Consider the following 16,602-nt stretch of genomic DNA (forward strand, 5'->3'; position numbering starts at 1 on the left):
AGTCACTACTCCTCCCAAGGCTCATCACTATCCTGACTTCTAACATCATAGATTAATTTTGCCTGTTTTTGAACTTATGAACAATTATATGAATAGAATGATACTATTTTGTGCTCTTCTGTGCCTGGTTCTTTTCACACATTATATTGTGAAATTCATTCCTCTTTCTGCTTGTAGTTGCAAATTGTTCATTCTTATTGCTGTGACTATCACGATTTACTTATCAGTTCAACTGCTAATAGGAACATGAATGATGCTGCTATGAACTTTCTAGAACATGTATCTGGGTGCATAAATACACTCATTTTTGTTGACCATAACTTATAATTGAAGTTGTTGATCATAATGTATGTGTGATGCTCAGCTTTAGTAGGTACTGCCTTAACTTCATTTTATAGATGATGGAAATGAAAATACAGAAAGGGAAGAGATTTGTCCAAGATCACCTAGCTACTGAGCCAGGACTAGAATCTGGATTTATTTTCTCCCTGTGCTCAAACGACCTGTGTTGAAGGACTAATACATCACAGACCAATATTTTTATAAAGTACAATAAAAAAGAATTACTAGAAAAATAAAATAAAACATATTCAAAACATAAGCTTCCAAATTTTATATTAGATTCAATAGACATAAAATTACATTTTTAAATTGCTATAAAAGTTTTTAAAAACTCTCAATTTCTCCATATCAGCCAGCTGCCAAAAAAAGAAACACTTCTCAATTTCTATATTTATATCATTGCAGACTAATAACCGTATCCAGATCAACACTGGTTTGCAGACTACACTTTGAGTAGCACTGATTTATAATTCACCACCCATTCCCCACTGGCCTTTCAAGAGAGATAGGTAATTATATTAGATGCACAAAGGTTTGAACCACAAGATAACTGCATAATAATAAGACCCTAGAAACCATTCATGCCCATACCGGTTACTGCCTACATTAACAGGACTTTACCATTCCCCTGTCTTTATTCCAAAAAACTCTTGCCCAGAAGGATAAAAGTTGCAAATAAATGTATTGTTCTTTTCAAGAAATTCCCCCAAAATCTCACTGAATGAACATAAAACCCTTAGACTTTTCAATAGATAGCATTAAAAGACTGTCTACTCCTCCTTGCCAACTCTTTAAAAGCTTCACCTTGTGTCCATCAATCCTAAACTATTATATCCTTAGCCAAACTTAATCAAGCACCATCCCATTTAAAATCTTGCTTTAAATCCAGGTTCAAAAACTGTATGAATATCACCACTCAGCCCTCCCCACTGCAAGATGCTACTAAGACTACCAAGGTAGGGCTCTCTTTATCACAATGTGCAATAAATTCAGCTTTCCCTTCTCCACAGCTTATTTTGCTGGTGTTTTCTGGGAGCCAGCATTCAATAATCAAGATTTTGTTCTTCCTTTTAGTCTTGAGTGGTGGTTTTCAAAGTTTAGTGGGCATAAAACTTACTCAACAGGGTTGTATATGCAAAAGCATGTGTGGCCAATTTAAGGGCTCTCCATGTGTGATCTTGATTATGCCATATTTGGGAACTAAGTCCCGCAACCAGATATCAGCAATTCGTGAAAGAATAGTGAACCACAGAATGTTAGAGCTGGAAGTAGGCCTAAGTGCCCAAACATCAATGTGTGGATCAGCTACACACATGATGTAATCTGTTTAAAAATACCTATCCCTTGGTTTCACCTAAGATCTACTGAATCAGAATTTCTGGAGATGGTTGGTGCCTGTGAATGTTTGTAACAAACTCCTAGGGGACTGTGGTGCAGAATTAGGTTTGAGAATCACTACTCTGTTCCAACCACTTCAATCTGTAGATGAGAAAGTGGAGACTCAGAAAACGGAGTGAACTTTCCTAAGATCACGTAGCTATTGAACTGTGTGTCTCTTAATTCCCTGACAAGAGCTCACGGGCCTGGAGAGATTTTGGAGTTGTCCTTAAATATTCAATATCCTGAACTCTTAAGAATGATTGATGATGTAACCAAAACAATTTTATTTTGGCTTCTCACCATCTCTTTAAGATTTATGCGGGGGGCGGGGGGGGAATTGCAGTAATCTTCCCAGGCTAGCAAACATCACAACTTCTCTGCTTTCTGTTAGGTAAGCGGCACCAACTAAAGCATAATTTTCAAAAAAAGTAGAATTATGACTCAAGCAAAGATAAAATGAATCTATACTCTGCTGTCAATCTATTGACCATCTTGTTTGTTAAATTTTAGATCTATTCAGGAATTGTTGCTTGTCAGTTTGCTGATTAGTCCAAGTAAAGGTGGATGGGTTATTAAAAGACTTTAGTAACATCTCCTGGGAAGGAAGCACAGCTGGCCCTCCAGGGATCTATAAGTCAGGGCTGGGAAGAGATTCAAGGTCCAGGCAGCTACTCCCCACATTTTTCATTACTCAGATGACGTGGCTTCTTGAGCATGTCTTTGCTCCTTTCTTTTGTTTGTTACTCATCACATGCATGTGGCTAAAAAATGGATGCCCCAGTTGTGACCAAATGGTCATCAGCCAAGTGCTCAACTTCAGACAATAGTCTCTGCAGCACAGTGTAGTTCAGATACTCAACTGAGGCCATGGATTGGTTGCTCTCCTGTCAAGCATTAGCTCCCTTTGAGTCAGGTGTTCATCCAGGTTCAATCAGCTGTAGCTACAGGGCAGGGGCCAAGCAGTGAGTGTTTGTGTGAGACAGAGACAGATACACACAGATGAGAGCCCAAGTGGGCAGGCACAATAAAACATGCCTCTTAACCATTTCCAGCATGAGTCCTTGAAACACTTTTGTGTGACTCCCCTGTTACCCAAATGAGTCTGATTGTCACCCTGCTGCTTCTGTTTAAACAGGATAAGTGTGTGTGGGGGGGGAGGGGTATCTCACAGGAGTCCACCCATGGTCATGCCTTTCCCATTCATGTTTCCACCAACATGTGGGATCCTCCTTTGTACAAGCCATTGAACTGCTAGAGACACGGACGTCTTGCAAGAATAAGAAGCCTCAGCTGTTCCCTCATGAACTTCAAACGTCTCCATGTTGGATAGGGGTAGAGCAGAGGTTGACAGCCATAGATAAGATAAGTGCAGGAGTGGCTGGTTGTGCCGAGTTTGGTGGGTCCTGAGCACATTCTGGTTCACCCCAACTATTTCTTCCAGGAGCTGGTTCACTCACTCTCTTTCGTGGACACAAGACATGGGCCTAATAACTGTACAGGCAGCAATGCAGAAGAGCGAGCCCCTCACTGAGCTGCCAGGGAGAAGACGCCAGGAGATTGAATAGCAGGGTCGGTTCCGTTCAGATCCTGATTTGTGCCAGGACGTGTGCTGGGTGCAGAGCAGGGGGAATGCAGCTTCCAGGCTCGAGCGCTCCCGGTACACACACACACACACCCGCGAGTCCTGCCAGGGTCAGACGCGGAGCACCCTCCCTGCTCCGGGCAGCCGGGGGCGCGGGCCGGGCCGGGGCGCAGGCCGAGCGCGCAGCTCCTTCCAGGGCGGAGGGCGGCGCGAGGGAGGGAGCGAGGGAAGGGAAAGGCGAGAGCGAGCTGCCTCGAATGCTTGGAATAATTCCGCTTCCGTTTGGAAAGCCGCAGCCTCAGTCCCGCCGCCGTCCGCCGCGTCCGCCCAGCGCCCGCTCCGCTTACCGGCCGGCCCGCGGCTGCCCGCTCCGCCGCCATGGCCACCTCCCCGCAGAAGTCGCCCTCTGTCCCCAAGTCCCCCACTCCCAAGTCGCCCCCGTCCCGCAAGAAAGATGACTCCTTCCTGGGGAAACTCGGAGGGACCCTGGCCCGGAGGAAGAAAGCCAAGGAGGGTGAGTGCGGCCGACCCAGGCCGGGCGAGCGGTCGGGGCCGGGGGCCGGAGGGGCCGGGGCGCCGGGGCCGGGCGGGAGCGCGCTGCGGGTGCCCGGCGCGGCGGGGCGTGCGCGCGCTTCCCGGGAGCGTCGGGTCGGAGCGGTGCGCCCCCCGCGCTGCAGCCCTGGACCGTGGGGCCGCCGAGGCCGTTGCGGCTGCTGGGCGCTGCTTTCCTGGGCCTGGGACCAGGCCGACGTCCCCGCCGGGTCGTGGGCAGGCGCCGCGTGGCACCGGCAGGCGGCCGGACCCCCATCCTGGGCCCGGACCCAGCCCGCAGGCGGCGTCCTCCAGTAGGCCCGTGTCCCCGCCCTCTCAGTGCTCGAAGGCTGGCACTTCCCAAGTTTCTGCTAGAACTTTTCTGGGCGCAGTCACGCTCACTCTTTGCCTTCATTGGTCTTTGAAATCAGGTCGTTTCCTATACTCGCTGAAGTCCTTTTGCAGCAGCTTGGCCTCTGGATCTTTTTCCGCCTGCAGGGCCCAGTAAGGCTCTGTGGATGGAGTAGACCAATATCAAACGTTTGTGGAATGAATGAGCGAAGGACTGGCTGTCCTAGCCGTCCCGCGGTGTAATAAATGATACTCTCACCCGAGGAGACATCCTGAGTTAGACATCTTGGGCCATGACCCTGCTGTGAACTCAGGCCTTCCGGGCTTTTGCAAAAACCATTTTCTTTTTCCCACCAGGATGCGCCGAGGCGATCTTATTTTTTTCCAGGCTAGTTTGCATGTAAATATTTTGTTCCATGGGCAGATTTTGCATCCTGGTTTTTGGTTTGAAAAATGAGGTGGCGGTTCTCAACTGGCGTTAAAGCGATAGGTGTGTAAACAAAAGTTGCTAGGTTTAAAAAAAATTGTTTTAACAGACTGCTCTGTGGATTGGAAATAACACTTTTGAAGGCTGTGATGCTGAGATGTAAAATAAATTTCATGTTCTCGAGTTATCTTGAAGCATGAAAACAACTTCAGTGTTGAGAATTATCAAACTGGACACAAAGAACGAGACTTTCTGTTCTCTACATTGAATCCAGAAGCAGCAAAACACATCCCCAGAGTTTCCCCCCTTTTTTGTTATTTTGGTAAAACCTCAAGTAATGTGCAGTTGGTGGCAAATCATGAAATCCTCACTTGGAAAGCCCTTTTCTAGGCTATCCTATTTCCTACAGTATTTCTGATATAAGTTCATCCAGCTTAAGATTGGGCAACTCAGAATCCTGAAGCTCAAGACCTGCCAGGCATACTCATCCCACCTTTACCCACTCTGTAGAAAAGGTTACTTTATATTTAACCAAAAGTTGGTCTCTCTGTGCCTCCTTCTGCTTGTGGAGCCAGGAAACTGAGTCTTATGGTGGCCTTTCCCCTTTTTCAAGCAGACTAGCCTGCTCTCTGGAGTCTTCCCTCCACCAGGCCAAACATCCTCTATTCTTATGGCTATTCCTCATAGACGTGATTTTAAGGACCTCTGGCACCCTCTCTTCAGTTTCATTCAGGATCCCTTCAGGAAACAGAAGGTCAACTTAGTTAGGATTTTGAAAATAATTTAGTGAAGGGACTATTTACAGAACTGTGGACGGGGTTACGGAAATCAAGAAAGGAAGCTGAGGTCCCTAGGGGCTAGCTACAGGGGGAAGCTGTTACTGCCCCTGCTCCTGAAGGGACAAAGGAAGCATACTAGAACCCATTAAAAGCTGGACCTGTGGATGAGGGGCTGCCCAACAGGAACTGTAGTTGTTGAGGGACGCGGCCACTGTCAGGATCACGCAGATGGAGGAGGGAGTGAGTGACACAAGAGATGTCAGTTCTGCATGCTCTTTCTCTTCTTGCCCTTGAATCTCTTGCCGGTGCTTCCCATTGGCTGAACCCAGTGGGAAGCCACTAGGGCACGGGAATCTAGGTGATGCAGTATGTAGGGGCCAGCTCCCATGGGAGCTATGTAGGGGCCAGCTCCTATGGGAGCTGTGCCTATGTAGGGCACAGAACAGTGCAGAGAATAGATCCAGTGGAAGTGGGGGGAAATGGAGAGGACCTAGCAGACCCTGTCCAAGTGGGCTACCCAGAAGTCAATATAGTAGTTCAAGCCAACAAGGCCAGATTAGAACAGGACTGTCACCTCCCTTATTCTAGCATAGACACCATGTTCTATTCATGCAGCTAAGGTTGCTTTCCTTTATTCTGACAGTTACATCATGCTCTTTTCTCTCATTGAGCTTGTTATCAGCTTATTCAAGACATTTTTATATTTGTTGGTCCTAAACCATACTCTTCCCTATCTTGGATTTACTCAGTTGGGTTTTTGAAACTGCAAGATCATAGTTTTGTCCTCCTTATACTTAACTGTAAAGTCCTGATTATGTCATTCAGTCTATTAGCTAATCTAAGAGCTGTAAATGGGTGAATGGAAGAGCACATGGCTTCTTCTAAAGGGGCCGGCCACCACCCAGCTCCGGCTGATTTTTGCTGCATGGTGGTGGTCTGGGAGCCATTCTGGAAATCTAAGGTGGCAGTGGGTTGGTCTGAAATGACTGTTGTTCGCAAGCGTATGCTCTCAGTGATCAGGGCCCTCTAACCAGCACTTCCGTAACAATAAAGCTGGGTCTTGCTCTGCATCACATAAGCTCATAGCTCTGTGCTTTGCAGAATCTGCCTCCTTCTACTTTCTGCCTGGGGTTCTAGAACCTCTCATTCTTCATGATTCCTTAAGATCACTGACAGTGGTCTGTCCACCATATATCCCAGTGCTTTGGTATAGAATTCTCCTGCACCCAAGGACTCCCATTCAATCACCTGATACCTGCTGTGTCCCACTGTAGGTCATAAAGATTGGAAAGACATAATACATGTTAGTTAGAATATTTAGGTCAATAATTTCATATAAAATACATCTTCTTTCATTGAATGACTATAAGTCTCATAAGAATACAGTCATCACTCCTGTGTTTTCATAAGAAAAAATAGTGCTAGAAAGGCAAGAGAGAATAGGGGTTAAAAGCATGGTCTTTATGATCAGACACATTTGGGTTTGATTTCTGGTCTAGCCCCTCATTTATCGCTGTGACTTAGGACAATTTCCTTAACCTCTGTAAGCCATTGTTTCTTCATCTATAAAATGGGAATAAAAATTCCTCCCTTACAAAAAAGTGTGAAACTTAAATGAGATAGAATATGAAATATGTATTGGATGGCACGAATACTGGTAGCTGTTAAAATTGACAACTCGGGCCGGCCCTGTGGCTCACTCGGAGAGTGCGGTGCTGGTAAGGCCGCGGGTTCAGATCCTATATAGGGATGGCCGGTGCACTCACTGGCTGAGCGTGGTGCAGACCACACCGTGCCAAGGTTTGCAATCCCCTTACCGGTCAAATTACAAAAAAAAAAAAATTGACAACTCAATTTTAAATAGTCTTTGAAATTTGAAATAGTCTTTTTGTTATGGACTGCAGAAGGTTCCACAGGTTCTGTAAAGAGCCTTGTAGACCATGACTGTACGAAGCCTCTGCGGCACTATTTTGGTCCCTTAAAGAGTTAAGGAATCTTTCTTTGCAAGTCAAATTCTCTTATTTCTCAAGATGTCACATTTCAGCTTTTCAAAATATGTAGGCCCTTTTGTTTTTCTTCGTGGATCTTCTCTTTTGGGTTTCCAGTCCCAATTTATGTTGTACATGGCCCTCCTGTGCTGCTTCTTAGTCTAGCCTTTCAGATCTACTTGCCAGAGGGCCACTTTTTATCTTTCTTCCTCCAGATCTGTCCTCAAGACTTGCTTTCCAGGAACACCATCTTGAATATTATCTGCCAGCTGAAGGTACCCCAAATTAGGTCAGTCGCAATGGCCATCTTTATCATTTACCCGTTTATTTAAGTCCTTACCCCTCAGAGTTTTAAATTTTTTCTAGTGCCTGAAGTATACAATGAGGGCTTTAATTTCATAATTCTTATAATAATACTACCATTTGATTGTATTTACTACTTGAATTTCATTGGCTGTCCAGTGTTGCTGAGGAGAATCCCAGCAACAGATTTGTGGTTTTTAGAGGTAGCAGAACCTTTAACACTGCAGACCAGTTCTTTTCTTCTCTCCTAATCAGTTTGCACTCTCATTTTCCAAAGTGTCTTATTCAAACCCTCACCTCTCAAGTCCTTCCCCAGACCTTGAGATAGAAAATTGAGGACCAGGTATGAGCTCCTCCAAGTTTCCATCACCCTGCCCAATCCCACCCATATCTACTACTGCAGTGGATTGAATGGCCCCCCAAAGTCATTGAAGCTTAATCCCCGCTGAAAAAGTTGAGGGTGGAAAATCCTATTACGGTAATTGAAAGGTGGGGCCTTGAAGAGGTGATTAGATTGTAAGGACTCTGCCCTAGTTCATGGGTGTATTTCTGAGGGTTTTAGGAGGAGAGCACTTGAGAGTCTCTCTTTCTCTCTGCTCTGCCATTTTCTACTATGCGAGATCCCTGTGTTACCATAAAGCCACCACCAGAGAAGGCCCTCATCATAAGTGTTCCCTGAACTTTGGACTTCCCAGCCTCAGAAACTATAAGCAATAAATATTGATTCTTTACAAATTACGCAATTCCAGATATTTTTGTTATAAGCAAGAGAAATGGACTAATTTAGAAAATTGGTACCAAGAGTGGGATATTGCTTATAACAAACACCTGAAAATGTGGAAGTGGCTTTGGAACTGGTTATTCAGGAGAGGCTGGAAGAATTTGAGGGAGTAGGCTGGAAAAAACCTAGATGCTTTTTCTAGTAGGAGTTAAGAAGACAAGAAAACCAGGAAAAGTTTGGAATGTCTTAGATACTGGTTAAATGGTGGTGAGCAGAATGCTGATAGAAATATGGATAGTAAAGGCCATTCTGAGAAGATCTCAGATAGAGATAAGAAAGAGCTTATTGGAAACTGGGGCAAAGATCACCCTTGCTATGAACTGGCAAGGAACTTGGCTGCATTCTGCTTATGCCCAAAAGATTTATAGAATGTGGAACCACAAGGTGCTGAGCCCCAGGGTATTTGGCAGAAGAAATTTCTAAGCAGCAGAACGTTCAGGAAGCTGTAAGACTACTTGCAACAGCCTACACTGAGTTATGGCAGAAAAGGCATAACATAAAGCCAGGATTTATAATTAAAAGGGAAGTAGACAGTAAAGATTTGGGAAATTTGCAGCCTGGCTATGTGGTAGAGAAGCAGAGAGCATTTTCAGGAGAAAAATGCAATGGTGCAGCCCTGAAACTGTTTGCTAAGGAGATTAGTACAGAAGAAAGGGATTATCAAGAGAAGGGAAAAAGGACCTTGAAGGCATTTCAGAGATCTTAGAGGCTGCATCTCCCATCACAGGCCCAGGGCCTAGGGAGACAGAATGGTCTTGGGGAACAGGCCTGAGGCACCCTCCATGGGCTCGCTGCCCAGGACCACCTCGGGAAGCTGCTTCTAGCACCAGCACCCCAGCTGCTTTGGCTGCTCCAACTGTAGCTAAATTGGCCCCAGTTGTGGCTGGACCTGAAGCTTTGGAAGATACAAGCCAGAAGCCTTGGTGGCATCCATGTGGTGTTAGGTCTGCAGGCTCACAGAAAGCCAGAGCTGTGAAGGCTTGGGAGCCACTACCCTGATTTCAAAGGATGTATGGAAAAGCCGGGGGGCCCAGGAAGAGATCTGTCACAGGGGCAGATTCACTGCATAGAGTCTTCGCTAGAGCAATGTCAAAGGAAATGTGGGGTTGGAGTTGCGGCAGAGAAACCCCATCAGCATCATGCCTAGTGGAGCCATGAGAGTGGGACCACCATGGAGACCTCGGAATTGTGGAGTTATCAGCCTGCAATGCCAGCCTGGGAGAGCTGAAGCATGGCCTCAGACCAGGAAGGCCAAAGAAGTGGAGCTGTCTGAGGACTCGGGGCCTCAACCCCCACACCAGCATGCAGAGAATGCTGAATATGGATTCAAGGTACATGATTCACCAACTTTGAGATTTGATGCTTGCCCTGTTGGGTTTTGAACTTGTTTGGGACCTGTTACACCTTTCTTTTGGCCTGTTTCTCCCTTTTTGAACTGGAACATGTACCCTATGTTTGCCTTACAATTGTAACTTGGAAGTGGATAATTTGTTTTGATTTTACAGATGCGACTTTCCACTTTGGACTTTTGAGCTGGGACAAGTTAACACTTTGGGGCTATGGGGATGAAATGAATATATTTGTATGTGAAAAAGATATGATTTTGGGGGGACAGGGGTGGAATGCAGTGGATTGAATGTTCCCCCCAAATCACTGAAGCTTAATCTCCACTGTAAGTGTTGAGGGTGGGAAATCCTATTATGATAATTGAAAGGTAGGGCCTTAAAGAGGTGACTAGATTGTAAGGACCATGCTCTAGTTCATGGGCATAGTTCTGATGGCTTTAAAAGGAGACCACTTGAGAGTCTCTCTCTTTGCTCTGCCATTTCCTACCATGTGAGACCACTGTGTTGCTATAAAGTCACCACCAAAGAAGGCCCTCACACCGTAAGTGTTCCCTGGACTTTGGACTTCCTAGCCTCTGAAACCATAAGCAATAAATATTGTTTCTTTGCAAATTACCCAGTTCCAGATACCTTTGTTATAAGCAACAGAAACGGACTAATATAACTACTCTCCTTTCATGTTCCCTTCCTGTCCTAGTCCCTTTCAAGAAAGTCCCTTCTCCCTTTGCTGGGGAGGCCATTTCTTTCAGCTTCTTCCCAGACTTGGTATAGCCAGATACCCTATTGTTCATATCCCCAGTCTTTTTCTTGCTGCTTTGTGCCCCTAACATTCTGTAAATATGCTTGAGTCTCTCCCATTTCAATAAAATCTCCTGATGTTGGTTTCCTCTTAAGCTACTCACCAGAAGTCTTGAAAGAGTTGTCAGTACTTGCTTCTCTTGTCTTATCTCCTAGTCACGTTCTGTCCACTATTCTCATTCTTTCACCAGTTATTTGAGTGCCTGCCATGTACCAGGCATGGTGCTAAGTACTGGAAAGGAAAAAAACAGACAAAATTCCCTGCCCTCCTGGAGCTTGCGTTCTAGTAGGGGAGACAGATAATAAACAAGACATATTGGTAAAATGTGTCTACTTTGTTAGAGTAGTGATAACTGCTATTGAGCAAAATAAAGTAGGAAAAGGAGGAATGGAGTGTTGTGGGATGAGGGACAGTTGGTGATTTAAAATAGGATGGCTAGAGAAGGTCTTACTGGGAAGGGTCTGTGTGATTCAAGACCTGAAGGAAATGGGGGAGAGAGCCCCGTGTATATCTTGGAGCCCATTGTAGGTGGAGAGAATGGCAAACTCAAAGACCCTGAGGCAGGACTGGAGCTGGTATATTATTGAGGACCAGCAAGGAGGTCAATATGACTGGAGAAAGTGAGCATAATTTTGGAAGGTGGAGAGGTCGCAGAGTTAATAGAGTGATGGGCACATTTTTTAGGGCCCTGGAGGCCATTGTAAGACTTGGGCTTTTACTCAGAGTGAGATTGGAAGATTCAGGAGGAGTTTTTTTGGCAGAGAAATGACATGATCTCACTTTGGTTTTAACAGGATCACTCTGATGGTGTTAAGTGACTAAAGGGTGGGGAGCAGAGGTGGAAACAGGGAGATGGGTCCGGAGGCTGCTAGAATGATCCAGTGGAGGGATGGTAGTGGTCTAGAGCAGAGTGGTAGCAGTAGAAGGAGTGAGCCTCAAATTCTGGATATATTTTAAAGATACAGCAGATGGAAGTTACTGAAAGATTGGATGGAAGATGAAAGAGTGGAATCAAGATGATTCCAGGGGTTTTGGTTTGAACAACAGGAACGATGGGATTGATTTTAACTGAGTTGGAGAATTCAGCAGGAGAAGCTGGTTTGGGGAGGAAGAGCGGGAGCACAGTGTTGGACTTTTCAGTCAAAGGTGCCTGTTGGACTTCCCAGTGGAGCTGTTGAGTTTGCAGTTGGTTCTGTGAGTCTGGTTCCGGGCTGGAGATACAACGGTGTGTAAGTGTACATAAAGCCATGAGACTGAATGGCGTCACTGAGGAAGAGAGCACAGATAGAAAATAGAGGGGGTCCAAGGACTGAGCCCAACAGCTTCCAAGATTTAGAAGGTGGGAGATGAGGAGGAGCCAGCAAGAGACCGAAAAGGGGGATGGGAACCAGTGTGACAGGAGGAGAACCAGGAGCACGTGGAGTCCTGGAAGCCAACTGGAAAACCAATTCTGTCCCCACTGTTTGAGTGACTACCCTGGCTGAGGTCTCCAAAATCCACTGTCTCCTTTTCAATCCTGATTCTACCTGGGGTCTTGGAGGCATTTGGCATTGTTCAGCTTTCTTTTCCTTAAAATTGCCTTATCCCTTGACCTTATCTACACTGAATTTGTTGCCTGTGTCTTTGACTACTCTTTTTTCTGACCCCTTCTCAGGCCTTTCTTATTCTGTCTTCCCCTCTGTAGTGTTTCCTGGGGTTCTGCCCAAGTCTGTCTCCTCTTCTGCCATCCACCAGCTGTCAAGATTGCAGTCCTCCTCTGTTTCAGAGGTCAGCAGCAGCTTCTGAAAGGGCCAGGTAGCAGGTATTTTAGGCTTTGTGGGCCCTGCAGCCTGGGTCACAACTACTCCGCTCTGCCTTTGTTGCCAAAGACAATAGGTAAACAAGTGTGGCTGTGTTCCAGTGAAATCTTAGTTGTGGACACTGAAATGTGAATTGCATAGTTTTCACGTGTTATGAAATAGTCTTCTTTCGTTCTTTCTCAACAATTTAAAAATGTAAAAACCATTCTTAGTGCTCGGGGTGTAGAATGTAGACGCAGGCCTGATATGGACTGTGGACAGGAGTTTGCCAAGCCCTGCTCCATGTCATTCCCCACAGCCAGTCACCCTCATGAAGTCCTGCTGATTCTACCTTCTAAATATTACTGCTTTAATTGTTCGTTTATTTTTAAAATTTTGCCCTCTTTATTTTCCACTTGAAATATTATCCACCCAGCTAATCTCTCTCTGTCTGGTCCATTTTTGTTCACCCATTCTTATCCTTTTGCCAATATCTTGTTTTTTAAAACCCAAAGGTAACTTCTCCCTAAGACAAACTTCTTAGCATGGCATTCAAGGCCTTCACAACTACTCTTTCCTTTACCTTTTTGGTCCTGTGTCCTCTATTTCTCTTCCAAGAAATCTCCATTTCAACTACAGCAAATCACTATTTATTCCCCCAAAACATCATGTTCTTTCATGTTTTTACCTTTACATGCTGTTCTGTATATCTGGAAAGACCTTTTTCCCTTTTCTATACAATGAATTCCTATTCATTCGTTAAGACCCAACTCAGATACCCACTTCAGCCTGTAGCCTTCTGTAGTGCCCCCTGGAGGAGTGAGATGCTTCCTCTCTGTGGTCCCACATCATCTTGTTCATACGCTCTTGTAGTCGTCCTCCTATAGCCCTCCTGTCTAGAACAATATTTTACACATAATAATATTGGAATTTCCATGGAATGGGTTTCTCCATATTTACCTTGGTGAAAATAGCCCACCACTAACTGGTTATGTAATCTTAGACAAGTCTCTTCCCCTCTCTGGTGTTATTTGCCCATTTCTGACATTAGGGTATTAGGCTAAATAACCTCTTCGGGCCCTTGCAGCACTGAGATTCTATGATTTCTGAGCTCTTATTTCAGCAGGCTTCTCTCAAATTCAGTTTTATTGTCTGTGTAGGGTGGTCTGGGAATTACATCATCACAAAGACCTCTTTCTTTCCTCCACTAATGAAGGCACCTCTGTGTCGGGAGGAGGAGATGGATACCAGGATAAGTGGGCCCCAGCCCAAGGACACCTCCATATTAGGAATCAGTCTCCTTGTCTCATGGAATATCTCTATTTGGTTAACAAGCACAGTTCATAATTATGTTTTAGCTATTAGTACAGGAGAAGAGATGAAATCTCATGTAAACATTTGTAAAAATCTCCACTCACTGTCATGGAAAAAAGGACAACATTTGAGGAAAGGACTACAATAATTTCAATAATAAAAATACCTTAAAAATTAAAATAAAATAAATACTTTAAAAAAATAGATGTAAACATTCCGTTAAGTTTTCAATGTGTTGTGCAGCCTGAAATCAGTAGGAAATCCAAAATAAAGCTTTGCCTGAGGACCAGAGCTCCAGGACAAGGAGGCCTCCCCGCTTCCCTTTGGTTTTCCCTGCAGACCATGAGGGCTGGGATTGCGTTTATTCTGCATTTGTTCTGTTCACTTTTGTATCCCCGGGGCCTAGCATAGCGCGGGGATCTTAACAAGTGCTCTGCAAAAGGCTTCTTGACTAACCACCTGAATCATCAGTGGGCATCTTATTCCCATTATGGGAGTCTCCATGTTACCCCAAACTCTGCTCTAACCTTGAATGACTCTGGTCCCCGGACTCCCACCAACTTTTGTGTGTGTGTGTGGTGTGTGTGGTGTGTGTGTGTGTGTGTGTGTGTGTGTGTGTGTGTGTGTGTGTGTGTGTGTGTGTGTGTGTGTGTCTTATTAAAATGGCTCTTCTCTCCCCCCATTATTAGTTAGTCCTGTTATCTGGCAAACAAACAGAGGCCCTTGGGACCAGAGGTTTGGGCCCTAGAATCTGTGGGTGCTGACTGTGTAGCGGAGCATGGAGCCTGCCAGGAGGCCCCACTGGTAAGAGGGAGGGGGTGAAAAGATGGAATGTGGAGGGCAGCATCCTTTGTTTTCATCCAAAAAAAGCTTGCTTTGTGGAAATGGCTTTGCACATATTCATGGGAGAGTGCTTAAATGAAGAAGGACTAAGGTAAAATAGTCCATTTGTAAGATTGGGGGAGATAAGAGACATGTGCAGACCAAAATTCTACAAGATTCAAAATTTCTTTCTTTCCCCAAAGTCTGTCCCCCCCCCCCCCAATACCTTCTTGCCCTCCTCAGCTTCGTTTCCTCACTAAGTGCAATGCTAAGGCAGCTGAAGACCAGCCAGAGCAGGGCTGCTATTATGACTCCTCAACAAGAGGGTCCCATCGCTAAGACTCCTGCACTTCAACCTGCCACCGCCCCCCTGCAAAAGAAAAACCTGCTGAAAGGAGAGAGTGGGCTGGATGCCACACCTTTGCAGAGCTGGGCCTCACCTTTGTTCATTGCAGCTGCTTTTTGTTCAGGCCTGGGACAAATGTTTGCAGGGTATATGGCTCACTATAGGACTCACCTAAAGTCTAGTTCTATTAGCATTTACTGTGCTGTGACAGTTCTATTTGCTTTGAACAGGCCAGCCTGCTAAAGCCTTAGTAAACCAACTTTGTGGCCAGTGGCCCTGTCTTCACTTTGAACTAGCTTTAGGGCAGTGTTAGGCAATGGATGGAAGAGGCGGTGAACTTTATTAGTTTACACGGAAATATTCTTAATTACTGCATGCTCTCTTTGGGGAAAGAAGGACAAACCAAATCACTTAGCATTTGATTTTTTTCTAATAAAAGTTTTTTTCTCCTTCATTATAAAATTAACCCATGCTTATGGGATTTATGGAAAAATAGAAAGGTAAAACAATCATGCAGAGTTGCAACTGCGAAAGGCAATCACTGTTAGCACTTTGGCTGATTTCTTTCTATTCTTTTTCTTTATTATAACTTTTTCCTTTTTTATAATTGTGATTATACTTTGTATGTCATAAATAAATTTTTTTATCTTCATTTTTCATTTATTATAATGTAAATTTTTTTCATGTTATTGTAAATCTTATTAAGCGAGTTTTTATCCCATTGAGTGATTGTCCTATTGTTAACCATTTCTTTGGGTCCTCTTCCCGCCCCCCCTTCTGGAAATATGTGGCCTAGAGCTTTTTAAAAAAATTCAGAATACTTTCCTTTGGATGTAGTCCTGGAAGTGCAATTACAGGGTCAAAGTATGACAATTAGCTTGTTTAACATCAGTACTTTAGAACTGATAACCAAAGAGAAATTACTACTGTTGAGTCTGAGTGGTCTTTCTGGTAGGTTGTTTGAAGGTGAAACCAACATTGTTAGGCTGAAAGTTTCTGTTGGCTTCTGGCTGGCAGGACCAGGTTAACTAAGGGGTCTGTGAGAGAGTGGGAGGGTAACAGGTCAGGGGAGAACAGATTTCCAGCTTGGCCAGGAACAAGTTCAGAGTCAGACTCTAGGACAGGCAGGTGTTTATTTTAGAACATTCTCTGTAGCCATCCTTCTACCTACATATGGCGCCATGTGTCACCCAGTGTCTGCTCCCTTCTGACAGATCCCAGGTGTGGCCGCCTTGGGAATCGTCATCCTTGAAGCTCCCCTGGGAGTCACAGCCACCATTTTCTGTCCCCCTCTGGTGGTTTGGTTGAGAAGTCCCTCTTTCTCTTGAACACTTCCTCCCCACCTCCTAACTTCTGAATTCTTGGACTTACCCCACAACTTGGTGACCACAGACAAGTGGGAGGTCATCACAAGACAGTGGGCCAAGTGCCACAGCAGACATGTTTAGGTCCACCATATGGTGGAACCCTTAGGCGACATGGTGCTTTCAAGCTGGGTCTTGAAGCCAGAAAAGGACCCCCTCGTCCCCAGTCCAGTAAGAGAGGGACAGGCTTTGGAGGCCTTCTGAGTTTCAGCTGGATTTTGGCAGCATGGGTTGGGCTGATGCCTCGGGCTCAGTTTCCTCCACCTGCATTAGAAGTCAGTAGTCAGGTGTCTCACTTCCTCTGAGCCAGCTGAAGCATGTCATTATCACACCCAACACCTCAGGGAGTGTTCCTGGGGAGGCCCTCGT

At 45.1% G+C, this 16,602-nt stretch overlaps 1 protein-coding gene across 3 annotated transcripts in view; it reads left to right on the forward strand.

Annotated features, from left to right (window-relative positions):
- The first annotated feature begins 3,392 nt into the window (after positions 1-3,392).
- PARVA (parvin alpha) overlaps positions 3,393-16,602 on the forward strand; it is a 153,291-nt gene continuing 140,081 nt past the window's right edge. For 2 of the 3 annotated variants that reach the window (XM_063092673.1, XM_063092676.1), the window contains exon 1: positions 3,393-3,818. In XM_063092673.1, the coding sequence (XP_062948743.1) occupies positions 3,683-3,818 (136 nt within the window). In that variant the 5' untranslated portion in view covers positions 3,393-3,682. The remainder of the gene's footprint in view (positions 3,819-16,602) is intronic. The other variant, XM_063092674.1, reaches the window with a different exon arrangement.

The sequence above is a fragment of the Cynocephalus volans genome, chromosome 4 (assembly GCF_027409185.1).
Source record: "Cynocephalus volans isolate mCynVol1 chromosome 4, mCynVol1.pri, whole genome shotgun sequence".
NCBI classification, from domain to species: domain Eukaryota; kingdom Metazoa; phylum Chordata; class Mammalia; order Dermoptera; family Cynocephalidae; genus Cynocephalus; species Cynocephalus volans.